Below are 16,877 nucleotides of genomic sequence, written 5' to 3' on the forward strand. Positions count from 1 at the left end.
GCACAGCCGCATGGCCTGCTGGGAGCAGAGGTCAGGTCTGTGCCCCCAGAGCTCTCAGCTGTGGTTTGTCCCAGCAGATGTGTTTATTTTTCTCTTTCCTATAATAACGGGGCTGCATACCGTCCAGATGAGCTTCTTCCAGGGTCCTGGTCAAAGATGGCTCTCTGAGACACCCGGTGCCACTGAGCCCAAATGTGTCCACACCTGTGCCTTTTCTGCTGAAACAAGTCTAAACGTCTGCTGGGAAAAAGGGACCCCAGACCCTCAGATGCCACAAGGCTCCAGGGTCAGTGTGCTGCAGCGCTGGGTGGGGTAGCAAGGTCTGAGCCTTGTCCTGGGGGCCTCTACTTAATGCCACTAAAGGCCTCTGAGGACATCTTCTGATCAATTAATCATTAGGGAGACGCAGTTTATTTCAGGATCAACGCAATAATAATAATAATGATAGTAACTTTATTTATATAGCACTTTTGTTAACGTTAAAAAGTACTTTACAAAACAAAGTAATGACCAGACATAAAACCGAAGGATGAAAACACATAAAACAATTAAAAGAATAAAGATAAGATATTTAGTTCATATTGAAATGGCCAAGAGGAGCCAGGGGTCAAAGCCACAGCGTTCTTTGCCCTCATGGGCACTAAATAATGATAAGAAAGACTTTAAACAAGAGCTGAATGTAGAGGAGCTCCTATAATAAAATGACAATAAAACACATTTGGCTTTCTTTAAGGTAGTCCAGGACCTTTGTGGACCTCTACCTGCGACCAGCAGGAACTGCAACAACACAAACTTAATTCCTCAGTTTTACTCAGGTTTCTGGTTCACTGACTGAAATTCAGTGTGACATAAAATTCAAGTGGAATTTCCACTTAGTAGGAATTTCCACCGTCGTCTTTATGACACATACATTTTCCTTTAACTGTGTCACTGAGCAGAAGTTGCTAAAGGTGTGTTTCTGAGACAATGCCACAAAACATATTGCCTTCTCCTAGAGGGGTTTGGTATGATCAGTATGTGTGTGTGTGTGTGTGTGTGTGTGTGTGTGTGTGTGTGTGTGTGCAGCCCAGCGAACGTGGCCCTTGTGGAGACGTCAGTGCAGTCAGCTGAGCGTTTTGGTACTCCAGAGGAGGAGGAGTTTAGCAGGCTGGGGATTTTATCTGTGCGTTTTTGTTTGTTTGTGGCTGTGCACTGCTGTGTGTGTTTACGGCAGGGCAGCATTTTCTCACATCAGAGCTTTGATCTATATCCTCCTACGATCATTTCCCACAGGCCATGTAGTGTTCATATGAGAGCGCACAATAAGCTGCACTGTTGCCTCTGTTTCAGTCACATGCAGCAGAAAGCCTGACTGTGACACCATCTGACAAAATCTAAAAAAAATGATTAATTTCCTTGCATTCACGTATTACATGGAATTCATTATCCATGTAATTAATAATAATGAATTAATTATTTCCTAAGGAAAACGTTGTTCATGATACAGTGGTAACACTTGGAGGACATTACTGCAAGCTGTAAAAATGAGTTCTAATCTTAATCACGCATATTTAAAACTGGAGATTTGATAGTATCTCCGGAGGCAACCCAGTTTATGAGAAGCTTATCTTTGTTTGAGAGTTCTAAATAATATCCCGATGGTGCTGTTTTTGAGTTGGCCCAGGATAATTTGTTTGCTTATTTACACACTGACATTGCTGTCTCCCCTGGGGGCCCACCGGATGCATAAAATTGTTCAATATAATATCCTGTCTGCATTTCATGTCATCCCTTGTGGCCTGCTGTTGAGACCGGCCATCTCTGCCTCTGCCCCTGCTGCCCATTGGCACAGCGGCCAGAGCAGGAGGACCAGAAAGGGGAGGGCCGAATGGGCCCCCTCTCCTCCCTGCAGCAGAAGATGTGTGCTCCTCTGAGTGGGAACTGCTTGTGAAAGAGCTCAGAGTCCAGAGCCCGAGCGGTCAGCACTAATAATCAGGTGCTGTGAGCAGCTCCTGCTCCGTCTGGACATCCGCAGGCCTCTCCACCTGAAGAGCAGCCGGAGAAGAAGTGGCTCTCACTCTTGTGGCTCTGTCAAGCGTGTAGGCCAGAGAGAGAGAGAGAGAGAGAGAGAGTGAGAGAGAGAGAGAGAGAGAGAGAGAGAGAGGGAGAGAGAGATGGACACGTGCGCCTGCGCTTTGGAGCTGCTGGGGATGCTGGTCTATGTTGGAGCATGGCTGTGCGCTTTAGCCACCACTATCTTACCGCAGTGGCTGACCATGTCCACTGCGCTGCTGCCGGTGGAGAGCTACGAGCTGGGCCTGTGGGAGACATGCGTGGTCCAGGACGTCGGGGGCATGGAGTGCAGAGCTTATGACAGCCTGCTGGGCCTATCCAGTGACCTCAAGCTGGCCCGCATCCTCATGTGTGCGTCCCTCGCTGTGGGCATGCTGGGAATGCTGGTGACCATACCTGGACTTCACCTGGTCAACAGCTGCAGAGAGCACAGGGGCTACCGAACCAAGAGGACTTTGACCATCACAGGAGGGGTGCTGGGGGTGATGTCTGGAGTGCTGTGTCTGATCCCCGTGTCCTACATGGCTCATTTGGCCGTGATACATTTCTTCGATGATAAAGTACCTGATGTGGTGCCACGGTGGGAGTTTGGTGACGCCCTGTTCTGCGGCTGGGCCGGAGGATTTCTCCTCATAGTGGCCGGGCTCCTTCTGGTCACCTCTTGCTTATGTTCACAGGTGGAGCCTCAGCCTGTCGTGCAGCGGAGGTACCAGGTCATGAATGCGGACGTTTCCTTCAGGAAGCGCTCAGAGTACGTTTAAGGGACAGATCGTAATAGAACCACCTGCATAGAGACTGACAGCACAACACAATCACCTGTAGAACTGCACCTCAAACTGCTTTAAAGTAATGATGTAAATATCTGGTTTTATATCCAAGACAACATCCTGTACGAGGGTCGCTCTATCACTTCTGGAAACAAAAAGGATTTTGATCAAATGTTTTGTAAAACGGTGAAAACTTGTAGAAAACAACATCAAATCCTCAGTCACTTTATGTTGCAGCTATTTTAAATGACTCACCTGCACAATCCAACATCATGTTTTAAAAGAACCTGCTGTGAGCGGTAAAAATGAATATTTTTTTAAAGATATCTTTTATAATCCTTTATATTCCTCAACCTGGGGTGGCTTCAGGACCGTTCTCTCATCAGTGCCAACAAAGAAGAAGAAAGTGAAATTTCAAGTCTGTTTTACAGGACACTTTAGTCTTTTAAAATGCTGTGATTGTAAGTTATTCTCACTACTAAAACACAGTGAAAGCACAAATTATTCTGTGCCTGGTTAATTTTGCTCGTGTGCTGCATTGTGCAGCACAATCAGATGATTCACATAAAGAATTCTATTGAAAATTTGTCTCTTTTTCATTTTAAAAAAAAGGTGATTTTCTCGTGCTGGCTTTGTATTCTCTGTTGGAATATGCTGAATGTAATCATTTATTTCTTAGTTTCTTAGCTTTAATCTGAAACAATCAACATATTTGTCCTCAGTTACATCAGAGGCTCTTTTGCTTTCTCCCCATCCGGTTGTCTATTAGTCACATAAACCCAGAACCTAAGTGGTCCCTGGTGGCTCCATAACCAGACGACAAGCTGAGCAAGGGGAGTCGGGGTGGGGTGTGGGGGGGGACTGAAAACAGCCGTTTTGGTCCGTCAGGTGTGTCTGCGGCGGTGGAAACACAGCTTGAGACTAATTCCATCAGATTTCCTGGTCACTCGCTGAGCTAAGCTGTGTTTAATGAATGCTCTAATGGGCAGCGTGCACTGTGAAGAATGCAGAACAGGTTGCCCTTGCGGCTCCTTCTTTGACATAATTACACAAATTTGCCAAGGTCAGAGGGCTCAGCCGCTCTCTGCACTCTGAAACTGTCTGTATCATTCACACAGACGCGGGTACAGTGACATGAATGTGTTATTGCATAAGAGGAGGATGATCTCCGAACCTCCACATCCTAATGATGTTACATTTTGTAGATCCAGCACTTATAGAATGAACTTAATGAGAAATAATGATGTTGTCACAGAAGCATATGTTGCCCAAGGGGCCCGAGACATGAGAGATTTGGCTTTTGAGGGTATAAAAAGTGGTTCAGTCAGGCCTCACAGAGCCAGAGATCATGGAGCGGATTGAGAGGCGCCCTCCCATCCTCTGACGCCAGGCAGGCTGCAGGGAGCTGCCTGGTGTCTCCCAGTGTGAGGGCAGCTATCAGCAGGGGAGGCAGTGAAAACAAATGCTGAGATGTTCTTTTTGATTACCGTAAGACTCCAGTGCGGAGGGACTGGCCAGCACGGAGGAAATGACATGTCTTCTTCTCATGAAGAATTATGTTTAAATGCATCCGACTGCAAACAAACAAACCTACTCTGAGAGGTTGATAAGCAAAGTGCTCACAGAGCAGAGGACACTGTCAAATGATTAATCATCTAAATGAAAAATGACTGACTGTATGATGAGCCTCTATGCTCACAGTTCAGATGGAGATAAAGATGATCCAATCCTTCAGTTCAGACTGATAAGATATGACAGTCAGCACTCAACACAATCAGACCAGATAGACCATCATGATAATGTTCCTGCAGCCTCACAAGTGCCACACTGTGAACTTCTTCCCTTCCCTTTATCTGTCTTATCTGAGAGATGACAACAGAATAAGACAACACGACTATAGAAAATACACCAATAAAACACCCTGCAGAATAATTAACGGGAAAATGACATGAAAGAATCTGAAATTGATGTATCAGTGTTTGTGCAGCATTTTACTGTCAAAGCTGCTTGATGTGGAACTAGTGACTACTGTCCAGTTAAATAGTTTAGTCCAATGGTTCCCAACCGAGGGGTCCAGCCCCTCTGGAGGGTCACAAGATAAATCAGAGGGGTCGTGAGATAATAAATGGGAGAACAAACATTTTTTCCTTTTTCTTTTTTTTGGGGATAATTCTGCCTTTTTAGAACATTTATTTAAGTGAATCCATCAGAGGAGTTAAAAGAGTAGAGCAGCACTCCAATAAGACTCAGCTTATGATGGAAAAGACAAAATAATCAAAATGCAGCAAAACCAAAGATATCTTTTTCCATTCTATGCTGTCTTCATCCTTGTCAAACCCCGGTGCCTACATTACCCACGATGCAACACTAACTGACAACAGTTCAGTCATTCAGGTGTGTTTTGCTTGAGGCTGTAACCTCTAGCAGAGATGAGGAGCGTGGAGGAGACTATAATCACTTTTGTCTGATCTTGATCTCTGTGGATATCAATCTTTGATCAGGAGAAGATAAAAAAAAACATATGAGGCCGGATTTCTTATCTGCTTGGAGCTCCACCACCAATCATCTCTCGTGAATCTACTCACCTGAAAATAAAAAGCTATCAGCTGACCTAAAACGTCATCATTGTGAAACTATGGTTGGCTTTTTGTAACTGCCACATCCTTTGATATGACACATCTTAACGATTTTTAATTGCACCAATCACTCACCTTCCTCCCTCAGTGCCTCCTTATCAGAGTTCCTCCATTATACACCATGGCTGATAGAGTAGATGACTTGGCACAACAGATTAGATAAATCATAACCAGCCCAGGGTATTATGTCAGGCTTATCTGAAGAGGGGAATGTGCACGAAGGAGGTGGGAGGGCGATGAAGACAGACGATCGGATGGACGGAGAATTATTTCAATAGAAATCTCTTATCTGGAGGAATGTTTTTGAACGATCTTTAGTTATACGAGATGAAATGAATATCAGAAGTTCTGCTGTTACAGATTACTGGCTGGCATCAAGTATGCCGTTTTTGTCTGTCAGTGATAAAGTGCCTGACAGCCTTCCAGGAGTGCTCAGAGCAGGTCTACCTCTCATCCACTTCTGGGACTTGTGTTTTTGACAGAGAGCTGTGCTCGGCTGAAGAGGGCCTTTTGTTCCTCAGCAGCTAGCCGCCTCCAGAGAGGTGCAGCGGGCCACTGAGCCACAGTGTGTGTGTGTGTGTGTGTGTGTGTGTGTGTGTGTGTGTGTGTGTGTGTGTCTTCCCTGGCAACAATCACTACTGTGAGGCGGCCCCCTCTCCATACTCACATGCCTGCTCTCGTCAGCCTCCTACCCAGGTCACATGAGCAGGGCCCCCAGTCAACCTGACCCGCTCAGATCCCTCCTCACATGGGGCTTGTTAGAATCCCACACCTTGGCATGTCACGTCTCCTCCCCCAGCCTGAGCGGTGATAACACTGATCAGTCATTACAGGAAGACTCTGGAGAGATAAACTTTATTAGAACATATGCAGATATGCACAAGTCCCTGAACTCTGGCAACACAAACGCTGCTCAGCTGTACTCGCTTCACACGAGCCACATGGACTTAAATTTAGCTTGAACTGAGCAGGCAGACTATTATCTGTAGATTTAATTAGGAACATGGCAGTATATTTCATATACAATACATTGTATTACAGTACAATATTAAAGCAGTTATAATCAATATTTATCTTTGTGAAAGGTGTTCACAACACATAATTAGCACCATTAGCGCTACGAAGCGTTTAAGCTTCTTTTAGCTCATTGTTTTATTTTTTCTGGCCCAAAACTTAACTGTTTTGTTTTCACTCTCGCAGCATTATATTCATTATATTCAGCCAGGTAACTGTGCTCAGGTGAAATGGCAGACAGACAACGTTAGCTGGCTAGCAACAAGCTAGCGAACTTAGCTGAACATAAAGCAGCTAGAGCTAACTTAAGCTAACCAACTTCCTTCAGGTGTTAGCGAAACCCAAATACCTCAGATAAAATGAGTTAATATTGGGCTATCGATACAATATATTGATCAGTACGACAGAAACACAACATCCAAATGGATGCTCATGTTGCTTCATATCTTCTCGACATATTTAAAGTGTTTGCTAACGAGTTAACGCACAAAAGGGTAACATGTCAGTGGTGTTTTTGCTCTGCTGCCCCCAAGTGGCCAAAAACACACTCATGTCCTTCGCTAACTGGCTCCAGGCTCCATTTTCCTCCCGTGAGATACGTTATGTCTTAAATACATTTTTTAACTCCTCTACACGCTCTCGTGTGCTAGTGATGAATCAGGTCTTTACTATGAAGAAGATGCCGGTTTTTCTAGTAGAAGTAGTTCAATCAGTTTTTATTTTTCACATTATGGTCCAGTCTACTCATGTGTAGCTCACAGTGTTTCTGGTTATATAAGATTGCTGATGTTCCACCATAAAGGCTGAACTCATACTGTAGGTCAATAACAACGTTTGTGCTTTAAATGTGACTTTTCTTCTCTGATTTTCCCACGGATGAAAATTGTTAGCAAACTGTTCCCGATATTAGGTTGTTCAATCTTTGCTGTGAAACACAGGATTATCCCTGCCCCAAATGTCTCCATTTGTCAATTCAGACTTCTGTGTCAGGGTCGTTTCTGTCCAGGGGCCGTGGAGCGGGTCTCTGGTGTCTCTGGGGGCCTGCCAGGCGTAGCGGTAGCAGAGGAAAAGCAGCCCGCTTATGAGCATCAGTATGGAGGCGAAGATGCCCACTCCGATGGCGTAGCCGACCTGCTGCCTGACAGGAGCGGCAGGGAGGTGGAACTCAGAGGGAAAGTCTATGGTGCTGTTGTTCAGCACGGAGCTCATGTTCCACACCAGCGGCACCAGGCAGAAGGTCGCCGTCAGCACATACAGGGTCCCTGCCAGCACGAAGACCAGCCTTATGTGTCTCCGGTCCTCCACGGAGAAGTAAACCATCCTCATGGCTACCGCAGCGCTGATGTTCCCCGCCAGGCCGCAGAACAACGCCAGCACTATCAGCACCTGGGCCACCGGGATCTCTGCAGGGGCAAAGGGGTCCGAGATGCCGATGCTCTGACAGTTCTCTAGTCTGGGCAGGGCGTGGCTGTAAAAACACGCCTTCCAGATCCCCACCCAGGCCACGCCCGAGGTGATAACAGACTTGTCGGCCACGTGCCACAGCCGCCACTCGTTGAGGCCCGCTGTGGTCATGATGAGGATCCACGACAGAATCCCAGCAATCAGGCCCAGGAACTGCCAGTGAGCTGTGTGAGACAGGTAGATCATCCTGCGCGGTGTGACGGCTAACGCTCGGAGAGACTGATCGCTGGCTCACACATTGTTGATTTCATACAGAGTGACTGACATCCATCACATCTCCACCTGAAAACACAAAAATCCACAACAGCTTCATCTCACAAGTGAGCTCAGTACATCCACATTAACATCGGCCTGGTTGGCTGCATACTTCAACAAGTGTCGCCAAACGCACCCTGTGACACTCCTCAGGAGGAACCTTTAAAGGATCAGTTCAACAAAATGACCAAAAAAAAGATATTTCATCACTTACCTGCAGCTTTATCAAACCGTGTAGATAACTTCATCTGCTGAGGTTTTGTGTAGGACATTTTGTGTTCAGATGAAGATTAAGGGAGAAAAAATGCCAATTTTTCTCCACAATCAGTGGAATGAGGAGTCCAAGACCTCATCGTTTTCAGTGAAACTACTTTCTCTTGAAGATATGATACCTATGAAAAATGGTTGTACTGGTCCTTTAAGGTATGTTTTGCAGACAAGAAAAGTGAATAAATGAGCTGCAGATATTGTTTGGAAATATGAGCGATGAAAACATATAACGTGATGCTGGATCACTGACTGCCCTCGCACTCTTGTGCTTCCTGTCACCTCCATCAACAACAGGACGCACAAAGGCCCGAAAACCAGCCAGCACCTCAGTGCTGTCGTACATACTGTCAATCTACATGACCCACATCTTCAGAGCAGCAGTTAGACTGCTTTGGCTGATTGTTAATAATCGGTATACTACGTTTATTCATGTAAAAGTCTGTGGCATGTGGAGACTAAACTACTTAATACATCAGTCAAAGTGATGAATAAATCAGATTACCATTCAGACTATGTGTATACACGTGGCACAGACGCCACAGTGACAGGATGACAGCAGGCAGTTAGATTCTCTGTGCATACATCGCCCCGACTGCAAATAAGAATAAGCTACACATGTAAGAACCATTGCATGCTGCAGCTGTATCTATAAAAGTATGGATATGAATAGATACTATATTTATCACCATGGAAGGAGAATGTGGACAACAACGGTTTAATCCTGCCTGCTAAAAACGTCTTACTGGTTGTTTCTGAGTTCGGCACCCGGAGAAGGTTGGCTCAAGAGACAGCACTGACTCAGAGTGATATGAAGACGCTGAGGAAAGAGCAGTTAGCTCAGCAAGTTAGGGGATATGTTGAGGAATACCATGAAAATCACCCAAGATGAAAAATCAAGGGTTGATCAGAATTAGAATAAAAGTCCTGGAGGCTGCAGTGGTTTTGTTGCTGGAGCTTGTTTTCTAGTGACTGCACAGCACAGCATTACTGTAGTTAATGATTGCCCTTTAAATCTTTGCACGTTATGCAGAAAATTAAAACCCTGTGTTACTTTTCGTGTCCTTTTACTCACCTCGATACGTCTCAGCTTCAGATTTGTTTTCAGCATACAGATGTATTTACCACAGGACAGAGACTCTGAGTGAGAATCCACATTTTGCTGTGCGAGGACAGCTGTTAACACCCGACTGTCTGAAGATATTCTCCCTCATGTCAAAGTCTTTAGCTCCCACATTATCAGCGGAGACGAGGGTGTGGGGAGGTTAATGAGTGACAGCGAAGAATGAGTCAGTAACTGAATAGAAATCAATCAAACACGACTGCGTGATTCCAGCGGACTCTTTATTTGATACAAAGGAGCACAGCTGATAAAGTGTTAAGAGTCAGGCTGTAGTAGTGCATGAAGCGTGTGAAACTAGTGTGCAGAACAAACATCCTCCGATAGGGTTCACCTTTGGGAGACCGACTCAGTCCGTCCCGTCTGATATTTAGACGTCTGACAGACTGAGGTTCAAGCTGGTCAAAATGCTTTGCAGTGATTTACTTCCATATTTGGTTGCAAAACGATCAACCTGAACGTTTTTTTTAGTGATGAAATTTAACTAGAAGTCAAATAACAACTGTGGTAACTAAGCATTCAACATCTGCACCGTGAAAAACAAAACACAGTGGAGTAACAGTGGAGAAAATACACAAACACTCGGCCAACTCATATGTGGCAACATCATAATCTAAACAAGTTTCCTCTGGCTGTGGGTGAAACAGAGCAGCAGTGACGGGCGCGACACGCACAAGTGGATTCAAAGAGCGGACAGTGGTCGCAGTGACGTGGGTGCGACCGCCCCCCCGCCGCCAGGCACTTCAGATGTGGATTTCACTTTAGTTAAAGTCTGGATGTGAAGTGCTGCTGTTCTTCTGTTTAGTGAAGCTGAACAAGTGCTCTTTAAAATGACCAGTATCAGTGTGGACACGGGTACATTCACCAACATCCTGCCATCTTTACCATCAATTCACTGCAGAGGAAAAGGTCCTTCAGTGAGGAAATCGAGGGCACAAAAAATCTTAGTAAAAAGGCCACTAATTTATATATAAATGTTGACAGAAACTTTTACGTTTATTGAAATATTCGGCCAGATTCGACGGGTTATCTGAAAAGGGTTTGTGAAATTATTTAAACATGATAAATACTACTAGTTGCTCAGCGTGACACACATCAGGTAACATGGCTGCTCAGACCACTTGAAGATAAAATACTGTCCCCTCCAGATTCAAAAGGCTACAATAAATTACTAAAAAAAAATCATAAAAATAAAAACAAAGCAAAAATGGCATGAAAAAAAAGAGATACAGTGGTTGGGTGATGCCAGAAAAGCAGCATCTTTCATAAAGGAGTTGTTTATGGATGCCGTCAGTCCAGGTGGTGTCGTGGCAGTCCAGCTGAGAAGATGTGAAGTAGTTAGACGTGCTCAGACGAGGCTTCACACAACTGAAAAATCCTAGTCAGAACAGGCTGTTTGTCTCTGCAGCTTCCTCATCTCTGTCTCCCTCTGATGGACACAGGGCTCAACTGCAGCTTGGAGACAAATAACTTAGTCTTCATCGTCAGAGTTCATCCGTGTCCTGCGTCTTCACAAGGCCAGCCTCTGCTCTATCGGCAGACTGTCCGTCAGACACTTGAGCTGCTCGTCGCCCAGTTTGATTTTGTCCTCGAGCTTGCGCTGCTCGATGATGAGCGCAGACTTCATCTTGACAAAGTGCTCATAGTCTGTGAGGCTGTCCTCCTGCAGGTAGCTGGCCAGGATGTCATAAACCAGGCGCTCCCGACGGTCCAGGTTCTCCTTCAGCTCCTTGGCATCCTCATGCTGTCGAATCAGCAGCTTCCTCTTCTCAATCAGCGTGCGCTGTGCATGAAAGAAAAGCGGCAGGGTTTTAGGAGCTGCACCAGATTTTCTCTGTCTGTTTGATTTCTACACGTTACATTTCCTCACCCTCTCCTCAGCAGTGGCGTCCTCCTCTAGGCTGTTAAGGGCGTTCTCCACCCTGGCCAGGCGGCCCGACAGGGACAGCAGCAGGCTCACCACCTTGTCCAGGTCGCCGACAAACATCCTGAACTTGTCCAGCTCGTTGGGTTTGCAGACCTGCTGGACTCTGGCCTCCACCTCGTCTCCCAGAGCGTTGTTGTCCAGGATGTCCTCCTGGAGACTCTCCCGGGCCTCCCGCAGCACCTGCAGCTTCTTGCTAAGACTGTCGATCAGCTCTTGCTGCAGATGGGAAGACACCAAATTAGACCTCATGTGAACCTTTAGTCTCATCCTTACTGCAAGAGTCCCTTTGGTTCATTTTGTTACGCTACACAATCCAGGTACTAAATATGAATGGTACCTTCTTGTTGGCCAGATCGATGTCCAGCTCGTCCTCAGAGTCTTCCTCCTCCTGCTCCTGCATGTCCTTCATCTTGATGAGGAGCTCAGCTTTGGGAGCAGATGTGCTGTAATATGTAGAGCTGGTCACCATGGTGACAGCTGCTGCCATGCTGTCCTCCTTTCCCCTGAATTATAAGGAACAAATACACAGAGTAAGCACCAAAGAAACAATGGCCCTCATGACAGAGCCGCAGATTTGTTCTGAAGTGGGACGTAAGATTTTCTAACGAGTTTTTCTTTACCGAATACAGTCGCTCTAAAAGACTAAAATTCAGCTCATTATTTCAGTTGTTTATCATCTCTCGACTAAAATTTAAGTTAAACTAAATATTTTTGAATTGGATATCAAATCAATTTATTTTTCCTATTAGTTGAGCCACTCTTTAACCTTTCCATGTAGCCCCTGGGGCACGTGTATCTCTACTGTATGACATCCCCTCATCCATCTCCACGTCATACGGTCACCACTTTGCTTCAGTGAGACGCTTTTTAGTATCTTTACTCATGTCAAAACATGAGTCAAAACATATGGGCACGCCAATTATGCCAATGATCAAAACTAATGGGCGCCTCCTCGTTAACAGGTGATATTCATCTGCCTGAAACAAACGATTTACTGAAGTTTGTGTTAAAGAGAGCTTGGTGACGCAGACTTGGAGCCCCTCTATGAATAAACGTCATAAAGTACCAGAGATTTAGAATAAGAATGTAAAAATGTCATTGCCCCTAAAATACTGTGCAGGTCATCAGGAGCTAATGTACAGACACAAACATGGCCGTCTCTCAGGTCCAGTATGGAGGCTAAAGATCGAGGCTGACCTGTCCTCTGCAGGTCGGGTGGCGGTCTGTTTCGGGGGCACCTTCCTGCGCTGGTGAGCTCCTTCCAACAGCTGCTCCCCCTGAGGGAAGATACCCTCCATCAGGTCCATAGTGGTCTTCATCTTGCTCTGGTCCAGAATATCGGCTAGTGATTTATCCTTGCCCATGATGTCCCTGGCCAGCTCCTCTCTCTTCTGATCGTCAGACAGCCCGGCGGTTACTGTCGTCCTGTTGCTGCTGGGCTCGTCTGTGGGCTGCGGCGGCTGGTGACTGTTAGAGCTGATGTGATCTCTACCAGTGGTCATGTATGCGTCTTTGTGGGGCTTTGGGTCTGTCTGAGCGGCCGGCTCACCGTCAGGCTCCCTCTGCCGAGTGAAGGCACAGAAGACGGAGTCCTGTCCTGCAGCTCCCAGACTGCCGAGCCTGGTTATGCCAGGACCCTCTGCCTCAACAGCAGGGGGGTCACTGTGCCGCAAAAATGGACAATTCTCCTTCTCTGTGACTCCTTCTGAGTGGACGATCCTGATGGGAACTCTCTTCACTATAGAAGTTTGGTTTTCTATCATATGCTCCATCCTGAAAGAGAGAGAGAGACAATCTTACAAATCGAAGGTCCAAGATTTTTCTCTCTGAAAGGAGGAGAAAATCTCCTGTTTCAGTTATTGCAGCCATACACTGATTTAAAGTTTCACTGCATGATGGCAACTAAGATTTTTTCCATGCCCAGTGCGCTGGAATATCCAAGACATCTGGACTCCTCCCACCACTTTGGTTTCTCCTAGCTGTAATAATCCTACTGTACAGTCAGACGTTCTCTACAGATGATATCAATTAGCTCTGGATCAAGAGGATGAACAAACAGCCTCACAACAACAATTACACTACATTTTCAACATGTAGCTGAAGTACGCCTCGACCGCCAGTGGCTTTTATAGAAATGTGGAGAATCCCTCTAATTTACTGCGGCTTGATAGCGCTCACATGTTGGTCCTACAAAAGCAGAGACTCTCAATAAGCTCCTTTGTATATGAGGCATAACGACACTGAAGGAGTAAAGAGGTCACTATGTTCTGATTACATTGGGTGGTAGTTTGACAGTATCGTAGTAAAATACTGGGCATTTTTGAACAAATGTGAAAACAAAAAAAACTTTACCTGCTTGGTTGTTCATCCTGTAGAGAGACCGGAGGCTTGTCACTGAGTCTCTGTGGGGAGAACTGTGGAGATGGAGAGCGCTGCCCCTCCATAGTGGCCGGCCCCGATGGTCTGTGGGAGGAAGCCGGGGGAGAGGAGGCAGGCTGAGGATTGGATGTTGATAGATGATGTACTGCCCCTTGTCCTTTGTCCACAAGTCCTTCTCCCTTTGCAGAGTGGGTGGGGACAAAGGCGGAGTTAGGGTCAGTGTTGGAAGAGCAGCGGGTGAAGATTTCGCTCTGGGAACCGGTGAGGGCCTCGTGGGAGTCGACCTCTGGGCATTTGGGTGGGGGGGTCTTCTCCAGCGTAGGGGGGTTCTTCCTCGGCCCAGACGGCGGGTCACTGTGGTCCTTGGGCTGAGGGAGGGCAGATTCTGTGAGGCTATGCAAGATGGATGTGGGTCTGTGGTTCAAGGTGGCTCTGTGTCTGCACTCAGGGTTGGTTCCTGTCATGGGCGGAGGGGGTGGCGCTGAGTAATGTTCAAACTCCACAGGCTTTTCTCTCACGATACAGTCACCGAGCCCTCTGTCAGAGAACCTGAGGAGCACAATGGAAAGCTTTTAATTACACACTGTTCAACAGCCAGGCAGCACGGACTATCATCTGCAGCTCAATCAAATAATACACTGTGGCAGAGGCCTTGTTCGCCTCTACAGCAGCCACTATGATTATGCCAGCATGATAAGACACACGTCTCCGTCTCTCTGGTGAGCCTCCACCCTGGTAACTGTTCAGCTGGCAGTCTGAAGAGGAATATTTCAGTTCCCACAAGTCAGCATAGAGGAATAAATAATCCTCCAGTGCAAAGAGGGAAGACCGGATCACTTTTTCCTGCCTGTTTCACATTTAAAGTTTTAACTCTTTGTAGGTAAAGTTGGAGATGGGATTTGGAAATGACATGAATAATTACAGGCCTGATAGTGAACTTACAGACTTGAAGTGATTGTATAGTAAGACTTGTACCAGTGTGTGTTCTGTGCTTTAGCATAATTTAACTGTCTGGTTAACCATATCCAGGCTGTATAGTAAAAGCATGCAAAATACTGTGGTTTCATGCCCACAGATTACATTACCACGCAAGCTACGACACAAACTCAATTAGGAGTCCTCAGAGAACTTTAACACATGAATCACGCAGCTTTGATTTAAGACAAAACTGTATTGACTCGGCAGTCACAAGATACAGTACGGTGATTTTTGGACAGACAGACGCCATAACGCCGACCTCCCAATTGGAATTCTTACAAGCTGTGACAAGTTACCCAATGAGCAACTGTCACTGCAGCTTACACCCTCCCTCGTGCCTCAGCCTCAGCCTCAGCACAGAGTGTGAGAAAGTTACCTCGCGGAGACATGAAACATGATGCATGCAATATTACTGCAGTAACTGGCAGGAGGGATGAGAGTCATGTTACCATTATGTAGGTATTTAACCAGTGATACATATTTATGTAAGAACAGATTATTTAAGGTGACATTAGGGATACACAACACTAACAAAGGTAACAGTTATCTGTGTCTACATGATAAAGTGCTTCTTCATTGTCACGGAGTATTGTCACTCATCAAAAGGTGCACAAACATTAATAATTTATCCCTAATCAGTTCACTGTGTTCCCAAAATATGTAGTAAACATAAAATAATTAGACATAATTATAATAGTTGATTAGACAAAAAAAAAAAAGAGATGAATGTACCAACTCACCCTATGTGGCACTTTACTGCAGTCATTTCCATAGTAGAAGTAAAAGTGAGTGTGCTGCGTGTCTGCTGGCTCTCTGTGACAGAGGCCACCTGTTGGTATCTCTTTACACTATCTGGGTGGAGCACGCCTCACTTAGCTCATCTCCCTGACTTTTCAATGACAATAACATCCTCTGTACTGTTGTTGTGATGCAAACGACAGTGTCATATGGTGTGTCTCCTACAATGGAGGTTGCTCAAGACGAGATACTCTACACCCTTCAATGAGTTTCACCTGCCGGAGTTTAGATAATGCATAAAGACTCCTGCATAACTGGTTACAAACTATGAAGTCATCTTGACCGCGTCATTACGCATAGTTTAAGAATGATTCTAAGTAATCTGAGCAAAAGAGAATAATGTCTCATGAATAGTTGTTATTGAATACTACTAAAAATTGGCATTAGGGAAACAATGCTGCTACAAAACATAAGCTCCCATTACAAAGCATGGAACTGACTGGCATTCAAGCAATAGTGCAGCAATTTAGTTTTGTACTTCCATGAAGTTGGGGGACTCACAAGAGACAGAATAAAAAATTAATGGTCAGAATTGACGCAGCAGAGGCTGAGATATCTTGGCTTTTGTCTCCAGCAATGGATCAAACTAAAAAAAAAAAAAAAACACTGACTACTACATTTCCCATAATGTAACACAATCCACTTCTTTAAAATGCATTTCCTCAAATTTATAATGCAAGTTAAAAATTAAGTCTCAAGCCCATTCCAAAATAACCTTGACATTTTACAACTATTTTCCCCATGAGGAGTAAACTGAACTTTACCTATAAAAGTGGTGGACTGCCCCTTTAATACAAGCAAAACCTGAGTTTGACTGGACACAGCTGACTTCAGGACTATATTTTCTAATTAAGGAGAGAATGGAGAGATAGGAGAAATAGGAGACACCATAGTTTAACATTAAACAATATTTCACTGTTGTCATGTGACTGGAGTTCATACGGGATCATCAAAGGATCACATGACATCATCAACGTTACCTGTAAACACTTCTACCCTTCCAGCAACACAAACAGCCACTGAGGAGGGAGGATTCATCCAATATGATCACAAAACACTCAATACACACAGACAGCTTCATATTATTCGGAGGGTTATTTAAACCCTCTTCCAGGCATGTACACTGCTTCTGACAAAACTTAGGTTAGCTAGTAAGGATGTTAGCATGCTAATGTTAGCTAATTAGCTGTTCAGCTGAGGCTTGATGGAATGTGCTTCAC

General features: G+C 45.3%; 3 protein-coding genes across 4 annotated transcripts in view; 1 reads left to right on the forward strand and 2 right to left on the reverse strand.

Annotated features, from left to right (window-relative positions):
- Nucleotides 1-2,153: 2,153 nt before the first annotated feature.
- Nucleotides 2,154-3,281, forward strand: LOC139203137 (putative claudin-24). Its single transcript, XM_070832804.1, has one exon. The coding sequence runs from the start codon at nt 2,154-2,156 to the stop codon at nt 2,811-2,813; it is 660 nt and encodes a 219-aa protein (XP_070688905.1). The 3' UTR covers nt 2,814-3,281.
- Nucleotides 3,282-7,360: 4,079 nt separating this feature from the next.
- Nucleotides 7,361-9,612, reverse strand: cldn34a (claudin 34a). Its single transcript, XM_070832769.1, has 2 exons — nt 9,531-9,612; nt 7,361-8,215 (listed from the first exon to the last, which is right to left on the reverse strand). The coding sequence occupies exon 2, from the start codon at nt 8,117-8,119 to the stop codon at nt 7,385-7,387; it is 735 nt and encodes a 244-aa protein (XP_070688870.1). The 5' UTR covers nt 8,120-8,215; nt 9,531-9,612; the 3' UTR covers nt 7,361-7,384.
- Nucleotides 9,613-9,782: 170 nt separating this feature from the next.
- The window catches only part of shroom2a (shroom family member 2a), a 32,724-nt gene continuing 25,629 nt past the window's right edge, over nt 9,783-16,877 (reverse strand). For both annotated transcript variants that reach the window (XM_070832046.1, XM_070832047.1), the window contains 5 exons: nt 13,855-14,430; nt 12,700-13,275; nt 11,840-12,005; nt 11,446-11,718; nt 9,783-11,358 (listed from right to left, as the gene is read on the reverse strand). In XM_070832046.1, the coding sequence (XP_070688147.1) occupies nt 11,086-11,358; nt 11,446-11,718; nt 11,840-12,005; nt 12,700-13,275; nt 13,855-14,430 (1,864 nt within the window). In that variant the 3' untranslated portion in view covers nt 9,783-11,085. The remainder of the gene's footprint in view (nt 11,359-11,445; nt 11,719-11,839; nt 12,006-12,699; nt 13,276-13,854; nt 14,431-16,877) is intronic.

This window comes from Pempheris klunzingeri, chromosome 6, assembly GCF_042242105.1.
Source record: "Pempheris klunzingeri isolate RE-2024b chromosome 6, fPemKlu1.hap1, whole genome shotgun sequence".
NCBI lineage: Eukaryota > Metazoa > Chordata > Actinopteri > Acropomatiformes > Pempheridae > Pempheris > Pempheris klunzingeri.

Excerpts from the sequence above, each read along its gene's own strand:
- LOC139203137 (XM_070832804.1), top strand. The coding sequence starts at position 2,154 with ATGGACACGTGCGCCTGCGCTTTGGAGCTGCTGGGGATGCTGGTCTAT.
- cldn34a (XM_070832769.1), bottom strand. The coding sequence starts at position 8,119 with ATGATCTACCTGTCTCACACAGCTCACTGGCAGTTCCTGGGCCTGATT.